General features: G+C 51.8%; 1 protein-coding gene across 1 annotated transcript in view; it reads left to right on the top strand.

Moving 5' to 3' along the window:
- The window catches only part of Sema5b (semaphorin 5B), a 122,461-nt gene extending 98,511 nt beyond the window's left edge, over positions 1-23,950 (top strand). The window contains 19 exon segments of the mRNA XM_059277090.1: positions 5,295-5,357; positions 5,643-5,741; positions 6,169-6,382; positions 7,014-7,299; positions 9,741-9,832; positions 9,835-9,875; positions 11,072-11,279; positions 11,391-11,598; positions 18,168-18,285; positions 18,413-18,594; positions 19,655-19,798; positions 19,901-20,048; positions 20,127-20,352; positions 20,464-20,682; positions 21,170-21,340; positions 21,445-21,594; positions 21,915-21,959; positions 22,417-22,622; positions 22,847-23,950. Of these exon segments, the coding sequence (XP_059133073.1) occupies positions 5,295-5,357; positions 5,643-5,741; positions 6,169-6,382; positions 7,014-7,299; positions 9,741-9,832; positions 9,835-9,875; positions 11,072-11,279; positions 11,391-11,598; positions 18,168-18,285; positions 18,413-18,594; positions 19,655-19,798; positions 19,901-20,048; positions 20,127-20,352; positions 20,464-20,682; positions 21,170-21,340; positions 21,445-21,594; positions 21,915-21,959; positions 22,417-22,622; positions 22,847-23,005 (2,979 nt within the window). The 3' untranslated portion in view covers positions 23,006-23,950.
- The last annotated feature ends 233 nt before the right edge of the window (positions 23,951-24,183 follow it).

Here is a 24,183-nt window from a genome sequence, read left to right as displayed (position 1 = left end):
CACTGTTGCAGGACATGTCCTATACCCTTTCAGTATTCTGCTGTTGTGTGCTGGTTTTCAGATGAACAGCTGGCTCGCTAGTACCTTTCAATAGTGGGCTATCTATCTATCTATCTATCTATCTATCTATCTATCTATCTATCTATCTATCTATCATCTATCTATCTATCTACCTATCTATCTATCTACCTATCTATCTGTCTATCTATCTATATCCATCCATCCATCTATCTATCATCTTTTGAGGCAGGGTCTTTTGTATTCCAGACTAGCCTGGAACTCACTTATGTAGCCAAGGATGATGGTGAAGTGCTGATCCTCCTGCCTCCATCTCCCAAGTGCACCTCCATGCCGGTGTGATGCAGCGCTGGGTAGGGATCTAAGCCAGGGCTTTGTGGATGCTAAGCAAGCCCTCTCCCCAGTGAGCTGCATCCCAGCCTCTTTCATTTGTTATTATTTCAGAGTCCTGAGTTTACACTTGTTGATATGTTTCGGTCCGTAGCTGCTGTTATCTTTCTTAGCTACCCCATCTGTCATAGTGGGAGGCCTCTTCAAGTCGGCTTCCTGGTCCTCTCTGTCTAATTCTATCTAGTTAGTGCGTCAGCCTAGCATTCTGGAATGACAAGATGTTCTAAGCTTGCCTTGTGCATTTACTTGAAGAAATGGAACCAGCCATTTCTTCAAGAAGCCTTGGTTCTTTTCAGGAGAAAATACCCAATGGCTTTTAAAAAATGCGCACAATAGCCAAAAACCATCAACTCAAGGAAAGCCTTAAAATAAAAGGGAAGACCAAAATAAACATGAAACGACACAAGCTGCAAGCAGCAGAGAATATACAAGAAACAGAAAGTGTTTTAAATCCAATTACAAACTAATTTGTATCTCCTTACACATGAAAAATGTTTTTATAAAGCAATAAGTTGAAAGTATGACAGCTAACATTGCAATTAGGAAAATAAGAATTGAAGGATTCAAAGATAAAAGTTGAAGACATATCTACCAAAATCAGAACAGTAGGATCAAGGAGTGAAAACTAGGGAATGCCAGAAAGCTAGAGACTGTACCAAGGCAGGTGGGTCAACTTGGGTTGGATTAATACACTTTCCAAAATAAAGACAGGGAAGGGTGAGGAAGAAAGGGAAAAAGAAAAAAGAAAATTTGCAAGACCAAGGCCAAGTCTTCAAGTCAAAAGTGACCCAAACTTACATCAAATTAAAAGCCCTGTTTTTAAGGGGTGCACAGGGAGCATAAAGCTTCCAGAGTGTTAGCATTCAGACCTGCCCCTCAGGGACCCGGCAATGAGCAAGCAACACTTTGGTGGGCCCAGTGTCCTAACAATGTCAGTCATCTTACGACATAAAGTCCTCTTTAAGAGAAACCCCGCCCCCTCCCTTCCTCTCTCTTGCCAGGAGTTAGCGCCCACCTCCACTTCCTCTCTTCCCTTTTCTCTTTCCCTTCTTTCTGCTTCCCCTCTCTTCCCTTCTCCCTTCCCCCCAACAAAACTTTCCACGTGAGTGCTATCGCATGGCGTGAGTGCGTGCCCCTTGGCCCCAACCCGCCAAGGTTGCCTCTGTGCTGGTTTTAAAATACAACACAGAGTCTAAAGAAAATAGAATGGCCTTCTTCTGACAGATAAGGAGGAAGAATTACACCAGATTCTTCAGGTGATTCCGGAATAGAGAAGACAATGTGGATAGATGTTTATAAAACTGGGTGGGGGCTATAATCACTTAGAATTCTGCATGAAAACCATCAGTATGAAGAAAGAATCAATCAGACACAAGTGAACTCTAAAAACTGATCCACAACGTTCCTTCTTAGGAAGATACTAGAGTTGTATGCCACCAAAGTAATCAAGCAAATCAAGAACCAAGGCAATGTGGCTTCGGGAAGCAGAAGAGAGGCAAGGCCCTGGTTTTAGCCAGCAGGAGGCCACACAAGCAATGGGTTGGGTTCACTGGGAGGTTGGGGTATGAAGATGAGGAAGGAAACCAATAGATTATCAGAATCACTTGTGCACACAGAAAGGATATGGAAGGGCATTTCTTTTGGAACATTTGAGAAAAATCAATGGAGAAGGTTGTTTGAGAAAGGAAACCGCCTCTGATTATGAGTATTTGATTGACTTTCAGATAACCGTTTTCACAGTTTAATGAGTCTGTGTCTCCCAATGGACAGCATCTTGCAGTCATGCTAGCCACTGTTACACTTCGGTCCTGATGTAGTTGTAGCCTGAGCAGGTGTCATTATTCATGCTGTCTGACTGTGGTCAGCAGCAGTCCCTTTGGCACGACAGTCATTGGAAGAGCCTACAAGAAAGATGAATCTGGATGGGTCAGAGACCTGTGGACGCCTCTGGTGAGATCAAGAGAGGATTGCATCCAGACTTGCAGACCAGTCAGTGTCTCAGAAGAAAGTCCTGCAGACCAGAGTGAAGCGCTCTGAGAATCCTTGCCTTGCTGACACCTGGGTAGTTGGATGAATGATGTTCTAGATAAAAGAAAAGTAACAATATGAAAAGTGACAGTTCCAAATAGAAAGGAATTCAGAAGAGGTGTGCACTGAATGTAAGAGAGTTAAAGACACTTAGATTTACGGATGTTTCCTTTTTTAATGTGCAAGATCAATATGTGATAGAAACACATCTCAATAAGAGCACTTCCAATAAGTTTACATCAAAATTTTAGGCGATGAAAGTGTTGACTGGCGGCATATTTTCTTTCAACGTGATTTGAGTCACCGATCAGTGGCTTACCGTCAGGGAACTCTGAGGCACTAGCTGGTTGGAGGGAAGAGTTTTTATGTATTTACAATAACGTGAATACCAATGTTGGATCTTAATTAAAATATGAATTGTTGAGGAAGGACAGATACAAGGGAGTTGTAGGTGTGCTCTGGGCTGGGGTAAAAATGGAGACAGACAAGCGGGAGAGCTTTTCCGGTCTAAAGCTGAGTGTGAGATGGATTTACATATTTAGGATTTTAGGGTTTTTTTTTTTTTTTTTTTTTGTGTGTGTGTGTGTGTGTGTGTGTGTGTGCAGGTGCTCAGAGAGGCTAAAAGAGGGTATCAGATGCCCTGGAGCTGCATTTACAGGTGAATGTGAGCCACTCAGTGTGAGTACTGGGAACCGAACCTTATCCTCTGCAAGAGCAGCAAATGTTAACTGCTGAGCAGTCTCTCCAGCCTTGGGGTGTAGGTTTTTAACAGCTGCTGCTGTGAAGTGGTTGCTGTAAGGCAAAGCCACTGCGGCATGGAAGGAGTGGTTACTAGGGGGGTTGTTAATAATTTTTTATGTTTTTAAAAATTGCACATCGTTACTTTGATAAAAAGTAATTTTCAAATAAAACGACTCTGGAAAGCCCTTTTCTGTGCTGTTACTGTTATAAACACGCATGTTCTTGTTGGGCCATATGGTTTAACTTTTGTTTCATGGAATCTGCTGACTGTAACGGGAGGCAGAAGGCTCCTGGGTGCCTGGATCGGTGGTCTGCTCTGCGGCTTGTTCCTTACCAGCATTGTGACCTTGATCAGATCGTTCAACCCCACTGGCTTTAGTTTTCTCCCTTACAACGAAGGTCAAAGAGACAATGCACAAGTCCCTGGCATGTGTCTGTGCCATTGGTGAGTTCCGTATGACCTTAACTTCCCCCTTAAGAACAGGCTGGCCCCTTCAATGTGCCCCATGCAGAAACCCCAAGGTTCTGTGCAGTTTGCCATTGGCTACCTATTGTCTGTGTTTCAGCGTGTGTGTGTGTGTGTGTGTGTGTGTGTGTGTGTGTGTGTGTGTGTGTGAAGGGGGTCATTGACCCTCCCTTCCCCCAGAAACCCCAAGAACTCTTATCTATCCTCTTCTCTTCTGTGGGGCTTAACCTGGGACCTGATGGGTCCTGAGGCTAACAATGCTTTATCATTTCCGTCCAGATGAACCCTGACCCTAAAGGTCATCTGCCCTTCTTTAAAGTTGAGAAGCCGACCTAGAGGGGCAGACCCAGCCTGCTTAGTGGAGACCAGCTCCTGGGTGCAGGTGCTTGCGGGGGGTCAGCCTCTTTCTGCTCTAAGCAGCCATGCTTCTCTAGGTGAAGGGCCAGTCTGGAAGGCAAGGAACAGCCCTGTGGCTCCCTCTTTGCCCCCAGCTTCCCATTGTCTAGCAAAGCAGCTTTGTGAGGAATTAGAGCCAGAGTGTATGTGAGGGGGGAGAGAGAGAGAGAGAGAGAGAGAGAGAGAGAGAGAGAGAGAGAGAGAGAGAGAGAGAGATCTGCTTACTCAGGCCTTCTAGGACAGGTTGTGTGGTTCATGTTTATACATCAGCGCTGTTGGCAGTTGACTGTGTGAGAAGTATCACCTTTCCTTTCAGTGCTCTTCAGAGATGGGGAGAGAATAAACAGGGGAGGGGGGGAATCCTGGGTGGAGACAGCCCTCTCCTAATGCTCTGAGCATGAGAAAGCTGTGTCTCCAGCCCCTAAGCCCACGGCGGTGTGAATGATGCCAGAGTGAAGGAGAGAGGTGGACAAAAGCTTGGGTTTCATTCCCAGTGCTCTATAAAGTGGGAATCATGGAGATGCTTGTGACCCCAGAACTCAGAAGTCAGAGGATGGGGGATCCGAGTTCAAGGTCCTCCTCAGCTTGTGTTTTCAAAAAGCAAACAAAATGGAAGAAGGGAACGGGAGACTTCACGAGAGGAGTAACTGAGGCGAGAGGAAGTCTTCATTTCCTGGAGCCAGCAGGGTAGAGGGCACAAACACACATAGCCTATGAAGACTCCTACCCATGGCCTACCACGCACCTTCAACTGTCGCCAAGAACTCAGTGTCTACAGAGATTGAGGGGGAAACATAACGTGTTGCAGGGCTTTAGTGGGAAAATTACAACTCCTGTTTCTAAGAGTTCCAAAGTCTAACCTTCGGAAAGAGACCCAGGTTAGCCTCCCATTCCCTTGAGGGACTTCTGGAAGGCATATTTCCTGTCCCCCACCAAGACCTGGGTGGTACTGAAAACCCTTCTTGGTCACTTCAAGCTTCAGAGCTGTCCTGGGGAGAGGCTCCCAGAAAGCTGTGTGGGGCTAATGGAGCCCCTGAAGTTGAAAGCAGGTCCCTAGATGTCCCCACTCCAATCAAGCAGAGAAGGTGTTTGGCTGGGGGACCACCCTCTAGTAAAAGACCTCGGGGTGAAAGTCTCTGACAGCCCCTCAAATACCTCAGATGCTGGGAGAGAAAGCCCTAACCTTCAGGCCCCCATCTACCCAAATGAGCAGTGTCCAGGAGCACACCAGATGATGTCCTTGTTCCTTTCACAGGCTACAGAGTGGGCCTCCAGTGAGGACACACGTCGCTCCTGCCAGAGCAAAGGGAAGACTGAGGTACGTGCCGGAGGCAGCAGAGGCTCTTCTGGAAGCTTATGGTCAGATGTTGGGGGTCCTTGTGAGCATGAGGTCGCTTGCTCCAGAAGCCTGACTGGGATGAGGGTGAAGGGAGACAATGGATTCCCACAGACACAAGCTGGAACATCTCAGAGCAGCGTGGATCCAGGGCAGGGGCATGGTAGAACATTCCTTGGCATCGATGATGCAGCCGTATGAAGTAACCATGCCCAGAATTACACACGTAGAGCTGTGGCCCGCCATTGTTTTTCCTTCCCACCTCAGGAGGAGTGTCAGAACTACGTGCGAGTCCTGATTGTTTCCGGTCGGAAGGTGTTCATGTGCGGCACCAATGCCTTTTCCCCAGTGTGCTCCAGCAGACAGGTGGGCTGTTGGGAGGGGCAGACAAATTGGGGGTATCGGGGGATGGTATCTTACCCAGACACGCAGGCTTGGAGTGGGGGACTGAAAAATGTAGCAGGGTGGGTGGAGAATGTATGTCCATGAAATATTAGGACAAACATTAAAAAAAAAAATCATTCTTCATCTGAAATTCAAATGGAACCTCTCTTCAGTATTTTCTTCATTAGTCTTACTTGAAACATCCATCTGGTGTCCAGTGGACACTCGTGAAGGACCTCACCCTTTGTAATGGCTATGAGATCACAGAGGGGAAGTGATGAGGGTACTTGAGGCATGGGAGGGCGGGGGGGGGGAACGACACAAAAACCAAGGGTCCCAAGCTCTAAGGTGGAAACAACAGATGGTCTCAGGACCCCATGGTAAAGCTCTCCTCTCCCACTGTCTCCAGGTGGAGAACCTCAGCCGGACCATCGAGAAGATCAATGGTGTGGCCCGATGCCCCTATGATCCACGACACAACTCTACAGCGGTCATCTCCTCCCAGGGGGAGCTCTATGCCGCTACCGTCATTGACTTCTCAGGTCGGGACCCAGCCATCTACCGCAGCCTGGGCAATGGGCCACCGCTTCGCACTGCCCAGTATAACTCCAAATGGCTCAATGGTAAGGTGGCCCAGGCCTGGGGCAGATCTGTCCTGCCTTCGAAACTCCATAGACCTTTCCTGTCTCGGTTGCTTCATCAATAAAGCGAATAGGGCAGGGGAGGTGTTTCCCCAAAGACCAAGACACACTGGAGCTGAGCCCCAGATGTCCTGAGGACCCAGAACAGACAAAGGGCAGGCTATTAGGGGAGAGAGTTAGAAATTGAATAGAGAAGGGCTTAAGGGAAGGAAGAAATTAGGAAGGAAATGAGGAGACAGTACTTCCTGTCTCTTGAGGTTGAATACATTTCTTCACTAACTAGCTGTATGGCCTTGAGCAAGGACCAAGCTGCTCTCTGCTGTGATGTTCTCATCTGTAACGGACAGCAGTCCTAGGACTTGCCTTCTATACTGTGGTGAGGATTAAATGGAGGAACCAATAAAGTCCTTATGACGGAGTACTTTATCCAGTGAAGTAACACTGTTAACAATAGCACAAGTAACAAATACGAGAACTTCACTTTACGTGGAAGTGGGACCAGGCTTCCTTGGAGCCCCTGGGTCAGCGAGGATACGGTATTCAAGATGCCCACCCGAGAATACTGACACAGTCAAGCCCTTCCTACTCCGCCTTCTTCTTTCCATCCCCACAGAGCCAAATTTCGTGGCATCCTTCGACATTGGGCTGTTTGCGTATTTCTTCCTCCGGGAGAACGCAGTGGAGCATGATTGTGGACGCACTGTGTACTCCCGGGTGGCTCGAGTGTGTAAGAATGACGTGGGGGGCCGTTTCCTGCTGGAGGACACGTGGACCACGTTCATGAAGGCCCGGCTCAACTGCTCCCGCCCAGGAGAGGTCCCCTTCTACTATAACGAGCTACAGAGTGCCTTCCACCTGCCCGAGCAGGACCTCATCTATGGCGTCTTCACCACCAACGTGTGAGTCCCCCCACTCTGGTGCCCAGCTTCCCTATCATTCCAGGGCTTGCCCTGCCTAGCCTGGCAGCCTGGTGGCTCAGCAGACCCTTTCTCAGAGTCTGGTGTCTGCATCCACAAAGCAGAGGTCTCCTGGCTCCCGCAGCTGGCCGTTTGTGGCTTACCACCTCTGGAGCGGTAAGGACCTGCTCTGAGCTGCTGGGAAGGGCAGGCCCAGGCCAGATGTGCAGAGAGGGAGGGGAGTTGCCTTATGGCTCCTAAAGGGAGAGCGTGCTGGTGAGGACAGTGATGAAGCCAGCATGGGGTGAATGGGCGGCAGCCCCAGGCACCCATTCTCTATGGCCCCTTCTAACCTATGTGCAGCAGCATTCCAAGAATCCTGCTGCCTCCGCCCTCCTGGCTACACCAGAACCTGCAAGCTGGCATCTGGCACCCCTGTTGTTTCCTTGGATGTGAGGAAAGGCAACCTTTCCAGGGATATCAGACTCTCCTCTCCTGCTCCTCCGTGTGGAGGCTAACAGATCAAGTGATCTTCAGGTTAAGAGTGATGAATGGGCCCCACTGAGACTGAGGAAAGCCTTTGCAGCGGGGCATGCTGTGCAGGGTATTTTGTAAGGACATCAGGAGCTTGGTGAGCCACAGAGTGATGCCAGGTAGCAGGCGCTGGATGCCCCAAGTTGGCTACAGAAAGGACAGTCTGAGGCAGCAGTCGAGGACGTGTAAGACTGGCAAGCAGCAGCAGAGAGGCCATCCTGGCCAGGGGACAGATATTCAGCACAGCTCACACAAGCCATGAGCTGAAAAGCTGCTGACCATGACTAAGTATGGCTGGCTCTCGGTGTAGGAAAGTGAGTGACTGTGAGCAGAGCAAAAAGAGCTGGAGAGACATCAAGGAAAGATAAACGGTTTATTGTCTAACCCCTCCATGCCAGGTGCCTGTCCTGGGGTGGGGCGGGGGTGGACAGCAGTGAGCAAAAGCAGCCACGGCAATGTCATGAAGGGGGTGACAGTCTAGAGTGGGCAAGGCTATTTTGAGCAACCCACTTTAACCTTGCTAACTCCTACAGAGGGAGAAAGTGGGGTACAGGGTGGCGATCACAGGAGGCTTCCTATGGAAGTGAAATTCCTGGGATCTGAAGGGCATTCCAGCCCCCATGCCATAAATTGTGCGAAGCTTTGGGTGGATGGGAAAAAAATGTTCACGTACTAAGAAGAAGCCAGTGTGACAGGAGTATTGAAGGAACAGAAGGGAGGTGGGAGAGAATAAGGCGGCGGCGGCGGCGGGGGGGGGTGGGGTGGGGGGGGTGGGGGGGGGGGTGGGGGGGTGGGGGGGTGGGTGGGGGGGTGGGTGGGTGGGTGGGTGGGAGTCCCAGGGGCCTTGTAGACTGTTCTTGGGGTTTTGATCTTTACCCTGTGGACAAGCAGACATTACTGGGGGATTTGAAACAGGCCGCTGAGCAGCTAGGTGTAAATCTGAGGACTTTCATGCCGGCTGCTCTGTGCAGAACGGATTAGGAGCCTTTCCAGGCTGAGGGGAGACCAGCAGAAGGATAGGTCAGGACTCAGGAGGACAGGGGGGTCTGGAACCAGGATAATGGACACATTTGGGAGAGAAGCCAGTGCAGAGACTAGACTGGACAGGTGGATGTGACGTCATCTTGTGACCTGGTCACTTCACATTCGTAGAGACCTGTGATTCTGGGCCTGGAAGGGTTGTAGTGATTATCTAATTCTGAGGAGTTGCAGGATGCAGCATAAACCAGTGGCATGCTACCCATCTATTTAATACATACATGCATACCGCAGAATTTGGAATCAAATATCAAAGTATAACATATTTAGCTTGGATAGTATTGTTTCACAAGACTTCAATGTAGATGTAATATCAAATGTCTTCCTTCCTTCTTTCCTTCTCTCCTTCCTTCCTTCCTTTTTTTCTTTCTTCCTTCCTTCCTTCCTTCCTTCCTTCCTTCCTTCCTTCCTTTCTTTTTTTTGAGACAATGTTTCTCTGTGTAGCCCTAGCTGTCCTGGAACTCGCTCTGCAGACCAGGCTGGTCTCAAACTCACAGTTCTGCCTCTGCTTCCCAAGTGCTGGGATTAAAGGCATGCGCCGCCGCCACCCAGATAAAATGTATTTCTTAATATGGGACACTGACTGTGTTCCACCCCTCACTGAATAAGGGAAGGGGATGAAGTGGCACGGAGGGATGGACGCCCCCCGTGCTTCTTGCCAATGGGATCCTCCTGTGGTAGGGTGGGAGAGTGTGAGGATTACCTACCCTTCACTGTGCAAAAGGTACCAGGCTCATCAGAGTCACTTCCTAACCTAGGGGGATTAGGAATGGTGGCAGACTGAGGGGCCTCTGAGGAAGATGCTTAGCCTGCAAGGAGGGCCGAATCCCAAAGGAAGGGCCACATTCCACCACCTCTTTCTTGCCTTTTAGAAACAGCATCGCCGCTTCCGCCGTCTGCGCCTTCAACCTCAGTGCCATCTCCAGGGCTTTCAATGGCCCGTTTCGTTACCAGGAGAACCCCAGGCTGCCTGGCTCCCTATTGCCAACCCCATCCCCAATTTCCAGGTACGGCTTTCTTCCTTTGCCTCTCACCAGCCACAAATGGACTCCCAGCTGCTCAGCACAGCCCTGATGCTCTAGGCTTTGGGGTCTGTGATGGGTCCCCAAGAGGGCGGTGACTCCTCGGACTGCTGTTAAGGAGATAGAGGAGAGGCAGGGTTAGGGAACCCACTCTTGTGGAATTGACTCCACAAGTCCAGAGAGACAGGGACCTCAACTCTACAAAGCAGGAGAGACCAGGAGGGTACTACACAGGTAGATTGTGGCCAGACTTTGGGGTTTTTATCAGAGATCATTCACAGTATGCGCACTAAGGGACCTAATTAATGCCTATAGGATCTCTGAATCCTGGCAGTGGTTTGGGCCAGCATGGTTGGTACATGCATCCCCTATTCTGTGATGGGAAAGCAGAAATTTTTTTATTTATTTCTTTATTTTTGAGGAAGCTCTCACTATGTTGCCCTGGCTGGCCTGGAACTCACTTTGTAGCCAAGGCTGACCCTGAACTCACAGAGTCCTCTTGCCACTGCCTCCTGTATGCTAGGGTTGAAGGTGCCAGCCACCGCACCCAGCCTAGATGACTGACTTTCATGTCCTTCCAACTGCCTGTGCCAGGAGTGTTGTGGCCTTGAGAAAGGCTGGGGCTTTTTCAGTTCAGCAATTCTGAGCCAGATCCAGCCCAGTGATGTTGGGCACGTCACCCTTGAGCCTCTTATTCCTTTGCTGGAACCAGGGACAGGACTATACTAGGTCATCCCTTCTGGTTCTGTGCAAGGGTTCTTGTGGTGTGCACTAAAAAGTGGCTGCCTTCCCGCTTTAAAGTAGAAAACACGAACTTGAAGCCAGTAGGGATAAAGGAGAAAACACCTTGGCCCACTATCGGGGGTGGGCGCCTATGAAGCAGTTTAAAATTACAGGATACCATTCACATTCAAATGATTTGTCTGGACAGACCCCTTTGCGTCCCTATCCTCTTCCCCAACCCCGGCAGGTCTCTCCTCCTCCATCTTCCCAGCCTCAGTTTCTCCTAGTTTTAAAGAAAACACATCCTTTCCTGAAAGATTCAGGGGCCCAGAAAGAATGCTGGGGACCAGGAGTGTTGGAGAATTAGTGTCTACCCAAGGTCTTCATGGGTGGGAAGGACGCCACGCCAGTCCCTGCATGTGAGGACTGGGCTCCAGTGACTGGGTCCTTTGTGGCAGTGCGGCACCCTGCCAGAGACTGGCCCCAACGAGAACCTCACCGAGCGCAGCCTGCAGGATGCACAGAGGCTCTTCCTGATGAGCGAAGCCGTGCAGCCGGTGACACCAGAGCCCTGTGTCACCCAGGACAGCGTCCGCTTCTCACATCTCGTGGTAGACCTCGTGCAAGCTAAGGACACGCTCTACCATGTACTCTACATAGGCACGGGTGAGCTGGCCCGGGCCCATCTGCACGGCAGATGGGGAAGTGCGTGTTGCCGGGTGGGGAATCAGCTGCGAGCTGCCCCTGGTTTCAAGGCCACTTTCCTCTGACCCGCAGAGTCAGGCACCATCCTGAAAGCGCTGTCCACTGCCAGCCGCAACCTGCGGGGCTGCTACCTGGAGGAGCTGCACGTGCTGCCCCCTGGGCGCCTTGAACCTCTTCGGAGCCTGCGCATCCTGCACAGTGCGCGTGCGCTCTTCGTGGGATTGAGCGACCGGGTGTTGCGGGTCCCTCTGGAGAGGTGCTTGACCTACCGTAGTCAGGGGTAAGCCAAGGCAAGAGGACAAAAGAAGGGCCCCCGGGCGGTCTGCTGTGGTGGTGGTGGTGGTGGTGGTGGTGGTGGTGGTGGTGGTGGTGGTGGTGGTGGTGGTGGTGGTGGTGGTGGTGGTGGCGGCGGCGGCGGCGGCGGCGGCGGCGGTGGTGGTGGTGGCGGCTATCCTGCCAATCACGTGCCTCGGAGGGAAATGGTGCTTAAGTGATGTGGCTTTCCAGTGAGCCACTTGCCCTCGCATCCCTGTGGGTCTCCAGTTGGGAAGTGCCTTTGAACAAGTGACTTAACCTCTCCAAACGTTGGTGGCCTGCTCCTGAAACATCTTGGAAGGATTTTGTTAGTGTTAATCAGCCTTGTTGCTGCCTAAGGGAACCATGCACTTAGCGAATTGTGGTGGCTGTTATTTTGTGTGTGTGGGCAGCCCCATAGTTCTGGCCTGCCAGCCATCTCTAGCTCACTTGATTAGCTCTCGGGACCTTTAGTTCATTCAGAAAGAGAGATCTTGGCCTTCAAAACCACAGCACTTCTTGCCCAGATGTGGGGCGGTGGGGAGATGATGCCTGGGTCAGCCCCTAGTCTTCAACTTTCTTGAAGGCAGACCAGCCAGATGGGGCAGCCATGTGTAAGAACTGTAATGTTCCGTTGCTTTCGGTCACATTAGCTTTAAGTAGAGCCACAGATTTGGCAGCAATGACACTAGTATTTAAGGGGAGGAAGCCAAGGCCAAATGGAGCTGTGTCCCAGACTCCCAGCCCCTGAAGCCACCCTGGCTTCGTCCCTTCTCTGTATGATCATCAAAACAGCCACGTGGACTTCATGGCCTTTGCAACGGAGTCCTCCTGGCTGCGCCATCTGTCCTTGGGATTTGGGAGACAAATGGGCTCCATGCTGCCAAGGGTTGCTCTCTGAGAGAACCAGGAGCTTGGACAGAGGCCTGCAGATGGCGGCGGAGGAGGAAGGACGGACGGGTGTAGGAGGCCGCTGGTGGAGGGTAGTCGCCGGAGCTCCTGTCGGCCCCCAAATGTGGTTCCATCAGAGTGACACACATTTGCAAAGCCCTGCTGTGCATGGGGCGCCTTGCTAAGCTGTTAGTGTGAGGGGAGGCTTGTGTGACTCCATAACTGCAGCCTTCCACACTCTGCCAATCCAGTTAGGGAGAGAAACCCTGGCCTGGATCTACCACGTGGGGAAAGGCAGAAGGGTGTCTTGGGAAGGATGCGGACGGTAGAATTAGACACAAGTGGGAACCCACCTCAGCTCCACGCTCCATGAGCTGCATGATCTTAAGCAAACTGAGTAACCATTTTGAGCTTCAGTTCTCTTGCCAAGAAATTGAGAGATTTGATGGCACAGTGATGTTTTATTTTGGCAGAACTGTGAAGACCGGGCCTGGTACTCATGAAGAGCCCAGGCTCGCAAGTCATAAAGGATAGACAGTATCTTTATTCCTTTTTATTTTCTGCTTTTAGGAGGCTCCAGCCTCCTGGGCTCTCTGGCCTCGGAATCTATGACACCAAATACACACAGCTCTGTTTGGCCAGAAAGCAGCGGCTACCTGCTGAGAGCATTTCCCTTGTTTCTTGGTCTCTTTAAACACGGTGTCGCTGTTAAACTTTTAACACACGCCTTATTCTCCAAGAGGTTATAAATCCTTGAGGGAAAGCCCAGTAGCCCAGTATTTTTTATTCTTCACTAGGCAGCCCTGCCCAGCACAGGGTGACCTTCCTCCCAGGGCTGGTGCTTCAGTCAACCAATTATTTGGCCTCAGAAGAGGCTGGTGCAGGGGAGTGGGCCTGGAGAGTGGATTGAGGCCAGCTGAGAATGTCATGGGAGGATTTTGACCTGAATCATGGTGGCAGCACAATGGTTAGAGTCTCAGACTATCCAGGGAGTTACTCTAGAGGACAGGTCAGACTAGCAACCTTGTCATGAGTCAGATGGACATCTGGGATGGGTTAGTGTGGCTCCCGCCCACTGCAAAGCCATGGGTCTGCAGTGGGATGAGAGGATGGTGAAGGGCAGGGACAATTCCCCACTCGCAGGATCTCGCAGAGGAAGCCAGGAGCTTGTATAGTGTCCCCAACAGGCTGCCGTTCTGCAACAAGGTGCCAGGAGGTCAGCTCGGAGTCTTGTTTCCTGAGTTTGTTTTACAAGCTGCTGACGTATACGGTGAAAATCCTGTCATAAAGCTAGAGGTGGGGGGGCCCTCCACACACGTGCCATGGCAAGGGCATGCCTGCCCCCTACATAACATAAACAAATAAATGTAATTTAAAAAAAAAAAGGTAGATCTAAAACCTGGAAACTGCAGAATCCTATTATTGCAAAGCTAATAAAACGAGACAAGCAAGCACGTGCAGCCATCAAGCTGTGCTCTACATGTCAGGGAGCCAAGTACCAATCACAGCGTATCAGAATTAGTGCTATCAAGGGGGCGGGGGGGGGGGGGGGGGGCTTCGTTATGTTCCAGGCATTTCATGTCTGCCCCTGTTCCTTCCAAAGTTGTCGGGAAGATCAAAGTGGGTAAGCAGAGACACTCCCCAGCCTCCTCCTCTACCCAGCATCCAGGAGCTTGCCTCTACCTCCTTTAATCAAAGCAAACTCTGTTCCACATAACCAATACGCTGGCTTGGCCAGAGAGGAGCTAAGATGCTCAGTCCATGAGTCAGCCCTTTCCTCCTTCCTGTTGACCTTTCACCTCAACCCTGGCTCACTCACAGATACCCTCTGTCTGCCCCATGGCTTCAGGGTTAGGCCCAGGCTCAATGGTGTCTCTTCCCAACCAGGTCCTCGTTCTGGGCAGTCTTGAGTATTTGTTACTTCCTCCAAAGCGCCGTGATGCTGTTTCTACCCTGGACAGCTCCCCCCATGCACTATTGCTGCAGGGAGCTAGGATTCTCAGGCTTACAATGCCCACCATCCATCTCCGTCCTACTTGTGAGCCAGTGGAATAAACCTGTTCCCCTCGGTAACGGCTGCTTGAGACACTGCAGTAAAAAAGACACAGTGATGTATTATTGGCCTGATGGCTCTTTTCATGAAAGAACTCTAAATTCCCGCTACTTCCTTCAGTGACAGGCACTTCCGTGCTCTTTAGCATGGAGCTTTCATTTTCTAAAGCACATTCCTTGTTCTGTTGGCTTTGAAGTGCCCTTTAGCCCAAAGACAGTGAGTGTGGACTCACCTGAGCCGCGGGAGTAGCCATCCCCTCTAGTTATTAGCAGGAGGAGGAAGAGGAGGAAGAGGAGGAGGAGGAGGAGGAGGAGGAGGAGGAGGAGGAGGAGGAGGCGGCACTGGCCCTGAAGAGAAGTCTCAAAGGCCTCTCAGACCAAGGGGGTGGGCTCTCTGTAGAGCATCTGCTGTCTTCTTTTTTCTCAAGACCTTGACTGGAAAGAGAGTGAGTGAGTGAGTGGACTTGGGGTGAGAAAAGTGTGTCAAGTTTCTACTTTGTCTTTCTCCCCTGTCCCCTTATTCTGTCAGGACCTGGGAGGAAACAAGATCCCACTTGACTTGGGACCTTGACAAACATGGTCCTGGAACAAAAATTTTCCGCCCTAACTCTTCACTGGAGATTCTAACACCATAACTATTCACTGACGTTTAAAGATTCTAACCCTGGACTTTTAGTTCCAGAGGCCCAGATGCAGGGAGGCGTTTTGTTCTGTTTGCATAAGTGTTTCAAAGGATGCCCAGGGAATTAGGGTCTGCACTCAAGACTAGAAACAACTGCTTTAGACCCAGCAAGGCTTTAGGGGAAGAAGTAACATGAGGCATACTGGGTTCCACCAGAATCTTTTGCTTTAGCCTTATAAACCCTGGTTCAACATTTCCATCCTTAATCAATCTCTCTGCTAGCAGACACTTGTTTTGTTGGGTAGAATCTTACTTTGGGGTTTTCAGGATGGTCTTGTCAACAAAGCACTTGCCTGGCAAGCATGGGCAACCAAGTTCAACCCCTAACACCCACAAGAAAATCCCTGTTGTGGTGGCTCCCACTTGTAATCTCCTCATTGAGGTGGAGATGGGAGGTTCCAGGTCTTGGTGGCCAGCAATCCAGCTTAATTAGTGAGCTCTGCCTCCCAGTGAGAGACCTTGTTATAAAGGAAGTGGGTGTGTGACACCCAAGGTTGTCCCCAAGCTTCTACACCCAAGTGCTCACATGCGGCTGCACGTCTGTGTGAGCATGCACACCACACACACAGAATCTTAGTTGTTATCTATAACAAGTCATGGGCTCTATTGAGTTCCGACTGGCTGGATTTGATTCTTGTGATCCAACTCTTAGTCAGTGAGCAGGATCTCAAAGCCATAGGCACCAATATTCTTTGTGCACTTGGATTGTTTTGAGCCCCACAACATCCAGTTTGGTAAAATTCTGCCAGTGAAAAACCCTCAAATCAAACTGTTGGTCTCAAAGGCAAAATATGAGCATGCTTATGCTATAAAATGTATTATGTTGTCTTTGAGCGAGTAAAGAGGAAACATTCACAAGCCCCACAAGTGCTCTGGATTCCCAGGTAGGCCACGGTGTGCTCTGTGGGGTCCAATCAGGGCCTCTTCCACAGATGCCCAAAGCACCACCTGGATTATACAAGATCATGGGCCAGCCTGGAACACGGGCTAACACTACTAAAAAGCCACAGGTGGGGGCCCTCTGCACACAAGCCATGGCAAGAGCATGCCTGCCCCCTACATAACATAAACAAATAACAACAGGTAGATCTAAAACCTAGAAACTGCAGAATCCTATTATTGCAAAGCTAATAAAATGAGACAAGCAAGCACGTGCAGCCAACAAGCTGTGCTCTACATGTCAGGGAGCCAAGTACCAATCACAGCATATCAGAATTAGTGCTATCAGGGTGGGGAAGGCGTCTTCAATTATTCCTTCTGTATTTGCATCTCTCCCTTCCTCCCTCTCTCTCTCTCTCTCTCTCTCTCTCTCTCTCTCTCTCTCTCTCTCTGCAAGGCCTCCTTTTCCCTCCAGTGCATGACATGACCTATTGAATTTGCTAAGTGTACAGAACTTGCAGGAGCCTGGCATGGTGGCCTATGGTTCGAATCTGAACACTTGAGAGGATGAGAAAGAGGATCGCTGGGAGTTTGAAGCCAGCCTGGGCTACCTAGTAAGATCCAGGCCAGTCTGGACAATAGAGTGAGACCTTATCTAGTAATTAACTAATTTATTAGTGGATCAATTAAACCATGGCTGACAAATGACTGTCCCTGAAGCTTCAAGAGAAAAGAAGAATCCCATCGCTAGGACAGCAAAAGCTGCAAGCTCTTGGCTCTTGTGTGTATCCCGTTGGCCTGGAGGGGCCCCCTCCCTCTGCCTCCAGGATCTGGTACTCTTCAGTTAGCAGTGGACAGCACATCTTGGCTCTGTGATCCCCACAGACTCTCTTCTTCTTCCTTGAAGTCCTCCTAGCAGAGATTTAACTTTCTTATTTAAAAAATGTAAACCACAAGAAAAGGAAGAAAGGAGCCCTGGAGTATAAGTGGAGGATTCTGGGGCATGCACTGGGGTGTGAACCACTGTCTTTTCTGGGACATTGCAGAAAGGCCAGCCCTGTGGCCAGGGAAAGGTAGGGTAGCATCCCACCCTAGTGGCTCAGCTTATTCTCCCAATGCTAAAGTGCTAGCCGCTGTTCTCTGGCCCCAAACAGCTCAAGCATGGGGAAACACACAGGACCCTAGACTGTACCCAGCATGCTGAGTTTTGGGAAATGGGTCCATACACCAGTCAGGGTGTGACGTGCAATAGGACTTCCAACTGGTTGGAGGATGGAAAGTAAGGGGGATGACAGTTGGGAAGCCTAGGTCTGGGTCCAGTTCCGCAAGATACAATTTGTGTGATCACTGGGAAACCTCCTCTCCCCTCTCCTTGGCTCCACGAAAAGATGGTTAGCCATCCTGGTGATTCACAACAGGACTTCCTTTAGCCTTGTCCTGGACTTCTAAAAACCACACAGACTCGTGTTGGGGAGCACTTGGGTACCACTGCTTCTTCAAGCTCCTCAGGGGATTTTCATAGGAGCCAGGCTTAAGAATAACTATGCTCTGAGGGTCTGACAGGGAAGGGCTGTCTCTTTGCATTTCTGCAGACCACATCTCCTCCAGTGGTCCCAGGTGAGGAGCAATGGGTCCCTTCAGCTCAGGAGAAAACAGTCTAGTCTCTTGACTAAGTCTGAGTCTTTGCTGAGCTCTCTGAGTTTCCTCCTACCTGACGGAACAGTAACAGCCTACCTCACTGGGTTATTGCACCGAACTCATTCATGCTTCTGCACGTGCTTTAAATGGGTCCAGGCCCACAGCAAGGACACAGTGAACTTAGCTGTTTTCTTTTCCATCTTTCTGATTCTGGGGATGGAACCCAGGGCCTTGTACTTGCTGAGCAAGCGCTCCACCGCTGAGCTAAATCCCTAACTTTGAACTTAACCTTTTTCATAGAGGAAAACCAGGATAGAAAGAGGTGCCCAAAGTGGGCTTGCCAGGTGCTTTCTAGAGACAAAGCTGAGACTGGGAAGCCAGTAAGCTTGAGTCTCAGGACCTCCATCTGGCAGGGCATGCCTGGCAGCGCGGGACCCATACTGCGGCTGGGATGGGAAACGGCAACATTGCAGCACACTGGAGGACAGTTCCAACATGAGCCTCTGGATCCAGAACATCACAGCCTGTCCTGTGAGAACCCTTGTGTGCCCTCCCCTAACCCTTCCCCTCCATGCCAGCCACGACTCCCCATCAGTATATGCCCTCCCCTGCCTTTGCCTTGTGTGACAGAAGTCTTGCCCCTTATATGAGTCTGCAGGTGCGGAATGTGACACGGGACGGGGGCTTTGGCCCGTGGTCACCATGGAAACCGTGTGAGCACTTAGATGGAGACAACTCGGGTTCTTGCCTGTGCCGGGCCAGATCCTGTGACTCCCCAAGGCCCCGCTGTGGGGGCCTGGAATGCCTGGGGCCAGCCATCCATATCGCCAATTGCTCCAGGTATGCGAGTGAGGACAGGGTTTATATAGTGTCCGCTTAGGACTCATGGAGAGAACTGGGGACATGGGGCATCTCACCCAGGTGTTTACGCTTCAGTGCAGTACTGGGGACTGGACAGGAAGCTATTGATTGTCTGAGGCAGGAAATGTGAGCACTAGGAGAGTTTTCACGTCAATGGAAGAAGAATCTCTGCCTCATGGCTGGAATTCGGAAAGAAAGACTGGACAGGCATGCCGAAAGCTAGCTGCATTCAGCTTTGCTGTTCCAAACTTGAGGGACAGCATGAGAGGGTGACGATCCCAGGCTGTGCCGTCTAGAGGCATGACCTCGGACAGACCTCTAGCTACTCTTTTTAAAATAAGGCATGCAATACCCACCTGAGAGTTGCTGAGAAGGTTAAAAGAGATAATGTATGTTAGGAACTATACTGCCTGGTACTTGGGAACTGCATAAAGTGGTTATTATCACAACTAACCCATAATTTTAGAGACTCTTAAAATAATTATTTTATCTACATTCATTAATTTAACCCTCACAGCAACTTCGAGGGGTCAGAATTCAGCCATTAGTCTTATATTAAGGATAAGGGTACCAGTACACAGGGGAGTCCAACTTCAGTCACTGAGGTCAACTTGGGCATGGATGTCTGCAGCGGGGGAAAGCTAATGCAGGGGAGAATCGGGGAGAGTGAGGTCTAAGAGGAGGCTTGGGTATCTGAGAAGGGGGAAAGGAAGGTTTCAGGATGGAATGGTAACTGAGACCTCTAAAGAGTGTGTCCTTTTGCCTGTCTGTGTAGGGGCCCGGCCCTATCACTGTGTCCTTGGCCCTGAGCACAGCCTGATAAATGGAAGAAGGCTCTCAATACATATTTGAGGCATGAATGAGCAAACGGATGAATGCACGAATCTGCCTGAGCCCGCCTGGTTAGGAGCTGATATTTTCTGTCACTGTCTCGCCAGTCCTGACAACAATACAAAATCCATCTGCCCCAGATGCAGCCCAGATCTATGAAGCTCGGGCTCAGAGGGGCATGTGTCTCTGTCCCCTCCCACTCCACCAGGAATGGGGCGTGGACCACATGGTCATCGTGGGCACAGTGCAGCACGTCCTGTGGGATCGGCTTCCAGGTCCGTCAGCGAACTTGCAGCAACCCCGCGCCCCGCCACGGGGGCCGCATCTGCGTGGGCAAGAGCCGGGAGGAGCGGTGAGCTTAGCTGTGGCTGCAGGGAGGCAGGGGATCTGGGCATCCTCCAGCCCGGGGATGACAGTACCTCTCCCTAGGGTTTCACGCCTCCCTTCTCCCCAGGTTCTGTAATGAAAATACACCTTGCCCGGTGCCCATCTTCTGGGCTTCCTGGGGCTCCTGGAGCAAGTGCAGTAGCAACTGTGGAGGCGGCGTGCAGTCGCGCCGTCGGGCCTGCGAGAATGGCAACTCCTGCCCGGGCTGCGGCGTGGTGAGGGCACCGGGGAGCGGGGCCGGGGCGCGGGGTGCGGGGAAGCCGGCAGGCTCTGAAACTACCCTCCCCCCGAAGGAGTTCAAGACCTGCAACCCCGAGGCCTGCCCGGAAGTGCGGCGCAACACACCCTGGACGCCCTGGCTGCCGGTGAACGTGACCCAGGGTGGCGCACGACAGGAGCAGCGCTTCCGCTTCACGTGTCGCGCGCCGCTGCCGGACCCGCACGGCCTGCAGTTCGGCAAGAGGAGGACGGAGACCAGGACCTGCCCCGCCGACGGCAGCGGAGCCTGCGACACCGACGGTACGGCCTGGGGCGGTGGGGAGGGAGGTCGGAAGCGAGGGGTGCCGGGGTAGCTTGGGGCGGTGCAAGCCGCCCAGCACCGAGATCACTGAGCCCGCCGGCCTTCTGCAGCCCTGGTGGAGGATCTCCTGCGCAGCGGGAGCACGTCCCCGCACTCTCTGAGCGGTGGCTGGGCCGCCTGGGGCCCCTGGTCATCCTGCTCCCGGGACTGCGAGCTGGGCTTCCGCGTCCGCAAGAGAACGTGTACCAACCCGGAGCCCCGCAACGGGGGACTGCCCTGTGTGGGAGACGCTGCCGAGTACCAAGACTGCAACCCGCAGGCTTGCCCAGGTAAGGTTGTGGAAGAAAACTTTAGCCTCGGGCAAAAGTTCCATCTCCCCAGGAACTCTCAAGCCTGAGGAGGTGAGCCCTCTCTGCCAATTCTGCAAGGGGTCCCAGATTTTATTTATTTATTTGTTTGCTTATTGTTTATTTAAGACAGAGTCCCAATAGGCCTGGCTAGCCTGGAACTCGTTATCTGGAACAGCTTCAACTCACTGAGATCTGAGTCCTGCCCTCTCCATGGACTCAGTGGCTACTGAGTGGAGCAGGAGCGAGGGTTTCCTTTCTTCATTATTGCTGCGCTTTTTCATTCCTCTACCCAGCTAGCCAAAAGGGGAACTTGATTTGAGATGAAACTCATACGGAGTTTGGGGAGACATCCTTTAATACTTTGATCTGTTGATTCTGCGTGGTGTGGATGTTGAGGGAATGAGGCCCCGGTCAGCCTCTCTCTCTCTCACACACACACATACACACACCCAACCCACGCTTACAGTGCGGGGTGCCTGGTCCTGTTGGACCGCATGGTCCCAGTGCTCAACATCCTGCGGTGGTGGCCACTATCAACGCACCCGTTCCTGCACCAACCCCGCACCGTCCCCGGGTGAGGACATCTGTCTCGGGCTGCACACGGAGGAGGCACTATGTGCCACGCAGGCCTGCCCAGGTACTGGGTGCCTCTGACTGGGGGTGGGGAGTGTTTGGGAGCTGCTAACCCCTCAACAGGGAGACCCTGAGACATTCAACCTCATCCCAACCCACAATCCACAGAAGGCTGGTCACTGTGGTCTGAGTGGGGTGTCTGCACGGAGGATGGGACCCAGAGCAGGAGCCGGAGCTGTGAGGAGCTTGTCCCTGGGCCGGGTGCCTGTCCTGGCAACAGCACCCAGAGCCGGCCCTGTCCCTACAGTGAGATTCCTGGTAGGTCCTTTGGCTAGTACTTTTCCACCATCTCCCCCTCGGTCCCCTCACACACACTCTTCCCTTTCTGAAACCTGAACCCTGTGGCGGAGATTGGAGTACAGGATGAAGCATCAGAAATGATACATTTGTCTCATGCTTGAGGCTCTCATACTACACACCTATTGAACGGTCCACCCTATAGAGGGAGGAGGGGGTCTACAGAGAAGCTGGAGGGAGTGAAGGCCATTGACCTAAAGGTTCTCTTAGATGGCACCCAGCCCAGGCGGGAGTCCTCCTTCTTTACTCTATTCCAACCATATCCGTTTATCTCCCTGCAGTCATCCTGCCTGCCTCCAGTGTGGAGGAGACCACCAGTTGTGGAGGTAAAGAGTCACTCCTGTCACTGCCCTCCATCCATGTCACTCATGTCACAGTCCCTCATCCACCACTTGAGTCTGCATTCTTCCCACTTCTGCTGCAGACAGCCAAGCCTGGGTGTATGTGTCGGGGGGGGGCGGGGGGAGCGGGTCCCCACCTGTCTTCAAGGTTGTGTATGAGGAGGTCTGCACAGTCCCCTCCGAGGCCTCCCGGCTAGGAGGCCATCATCAGCCCGCATCCAAATCCTTAGGTTGTCACTTCTGACTCCACCTACAGGCTGTCCTGGGAGAGGGGGTCTTGGTGACAGCCTCCCCCACCTCTCTCTTTGGTTCTGGCCCCAAAGCCCTTAGCTTTCTCCACATCCTGGGACCTCTTGACAATGTGTCTGCTCCCAGGGAGACAATCAGAAGGCCTTCTCCTTGCCAGCAACCCTTCCCTTCCCACCCGTCTCTCTTCCTCCAGGGTTCAGTCTCATCCAGCTGGTAGCCACGGGTGTGTCCTGCTTCCTGGGCTCCGGGCTCTTGACCTTGGCGGTGTACCTGTCTTGCCAACACTGCCGGCGCCAATCTCAGGAATCCACGCTGGTCCATCCTGCCACCCCTAACCACTTGCACTACAAGGGTGGAGGCACCCCCAAGAATGAGAAGTACACCCCCATGGAATTCAAGGTGGGAACCTCTGGGTGACACAAAGAGCAGGGTGAATGGGACTGTGGTCCTGGCTCGATGCTGGTCATCGCTGGGTTGGGGGGTGGGGGAGCAGTGGTCACGTGAAGGAGCACTGGGTTGATAGTTAGACTTGCCCCTTAATGGCTGGCTTCCAGGACTCCTTGCCCTAGGCTGGCCCTTTCCTTATCCCTTCTCTCCTTTCTGATTCCTTCTCCTCCCTGCAGACACTGAACAAGAATAACTTGATCCCTGACGACAGAGCCAACTTCTACCCATTACAGCAGACCAATGTGTACACAACCACCTACTACCCCAGCCCACTGAACAAGCCCAGCTTCCGGCCAGAGGCCTCACCTGGACAGCGCTGTTTCCCTAACAGCTGATCCCACCCTCCTGGACTTGGGCTCCTTGCCTTCCCAAGGCACAGAACAGTGGAATGGGACAGTAGAGCCGTTTTGATTTGCCCTCTGCCCCGGGGCTGAGAACTTGCTTGCCTGGCCTGGGAAGGGGTCCCATCTGGCTTCAGAAAGCTCTGCCTGTCGTTGACCATGGGAGAGAGGGCTGGCTTCAGGCTGGCATATGGCTGCGGATCCAGTTCAGCCCAGGTTTCATGGTCTCCTGTGACCCATCATCACTTTCCCCTGCCATATCTGAGCTGTGGACCTACTGGGCATGTGTGGAAACTGGAGAGTAGAGATGGCAGGAGAGAGAGCTCTTTGGTTTGGGTTGGAAATGACCTCCAGTGGCTGCCACCAAGTCTGCCCCTTTTGAGTGGCCCTCCAAAATGCCTGAGCTGCATCCAGCTTGTCAATGAAAGGAATTCATCAAATGTCCCAGCAGCTTCAGCTCTCAGCCCAGGGCTGGACCACTCTGATGCTGCTCCCTGAGTGTCACAGGGGACCAGTGCTGGCCTAGGTTGACCACCTCTGTCAGACAGTCTGTATCTTGACCAGGGGCATCCCTCTGGTTAGGGGCAGTGAGGTCTGAGACCTGGAGGCTGGGCTGTGCTGAGAGGCCCTTTGATCTGACTTGGTACAGGCCTTAGCCTTGCCTTCAGAACACACGCAAGGTGACCCAGAAGGAAGAAAGACTCAAGACCACAGGAGGCAGAGTCTAGCCTCCATGCCTATGGAGACTGTTGCTGCTCAAGAGTCGTTGGCTGAGAACTGCTTGGGAGTCTCTGCTGGCCCCTCATGTATTCAGGAACACACACACACACACACACACACACACACACACACACACACACACACACGCCATCTGCCACGGCAACGAAAAGGATGTTAAGCTGTGGCATTATTAATTAAAGATGACATCCAGTCTCCAAATGGAACTGTCTTTGTGCATATGTGTGTGGGCCCTCTTGGCATGGAGTAGTCCATCAAGGCAATGCTGGAGCTAACAGATGGTTTCTCAAGATGGAGGAAATGACCGGAGTGGAGTTTGAGTTTAATAGAGACCATCTTTCTGTGCACACATATATATTCTGCTTTCAGAAAAGAAGCTGGGTGTAAACAGAATTCACCAGTGAGGTCACTAGGTACAGCAAAGTCAACAGCAC

Source organism: Peromyscus eremicus, chromosome 12, assembly GCF_949786415.1.
Source record: "Peromyscus eremicus chromosome 12, PerEre_H2_v1, whole genome shotgun sequence".
Classification (NCBI taxonomy): domain Eukaryota; kingdom Metazoa; phylum Chordata; class Mammalia; order Rodentia; family Cricetidae; genus Peromyscus; species Peromyscus eremicus.
Note: the sequence above shows the minus strand (reverse complement) of the source record. Positions and strands in the feature narration are given on the sequence as shown.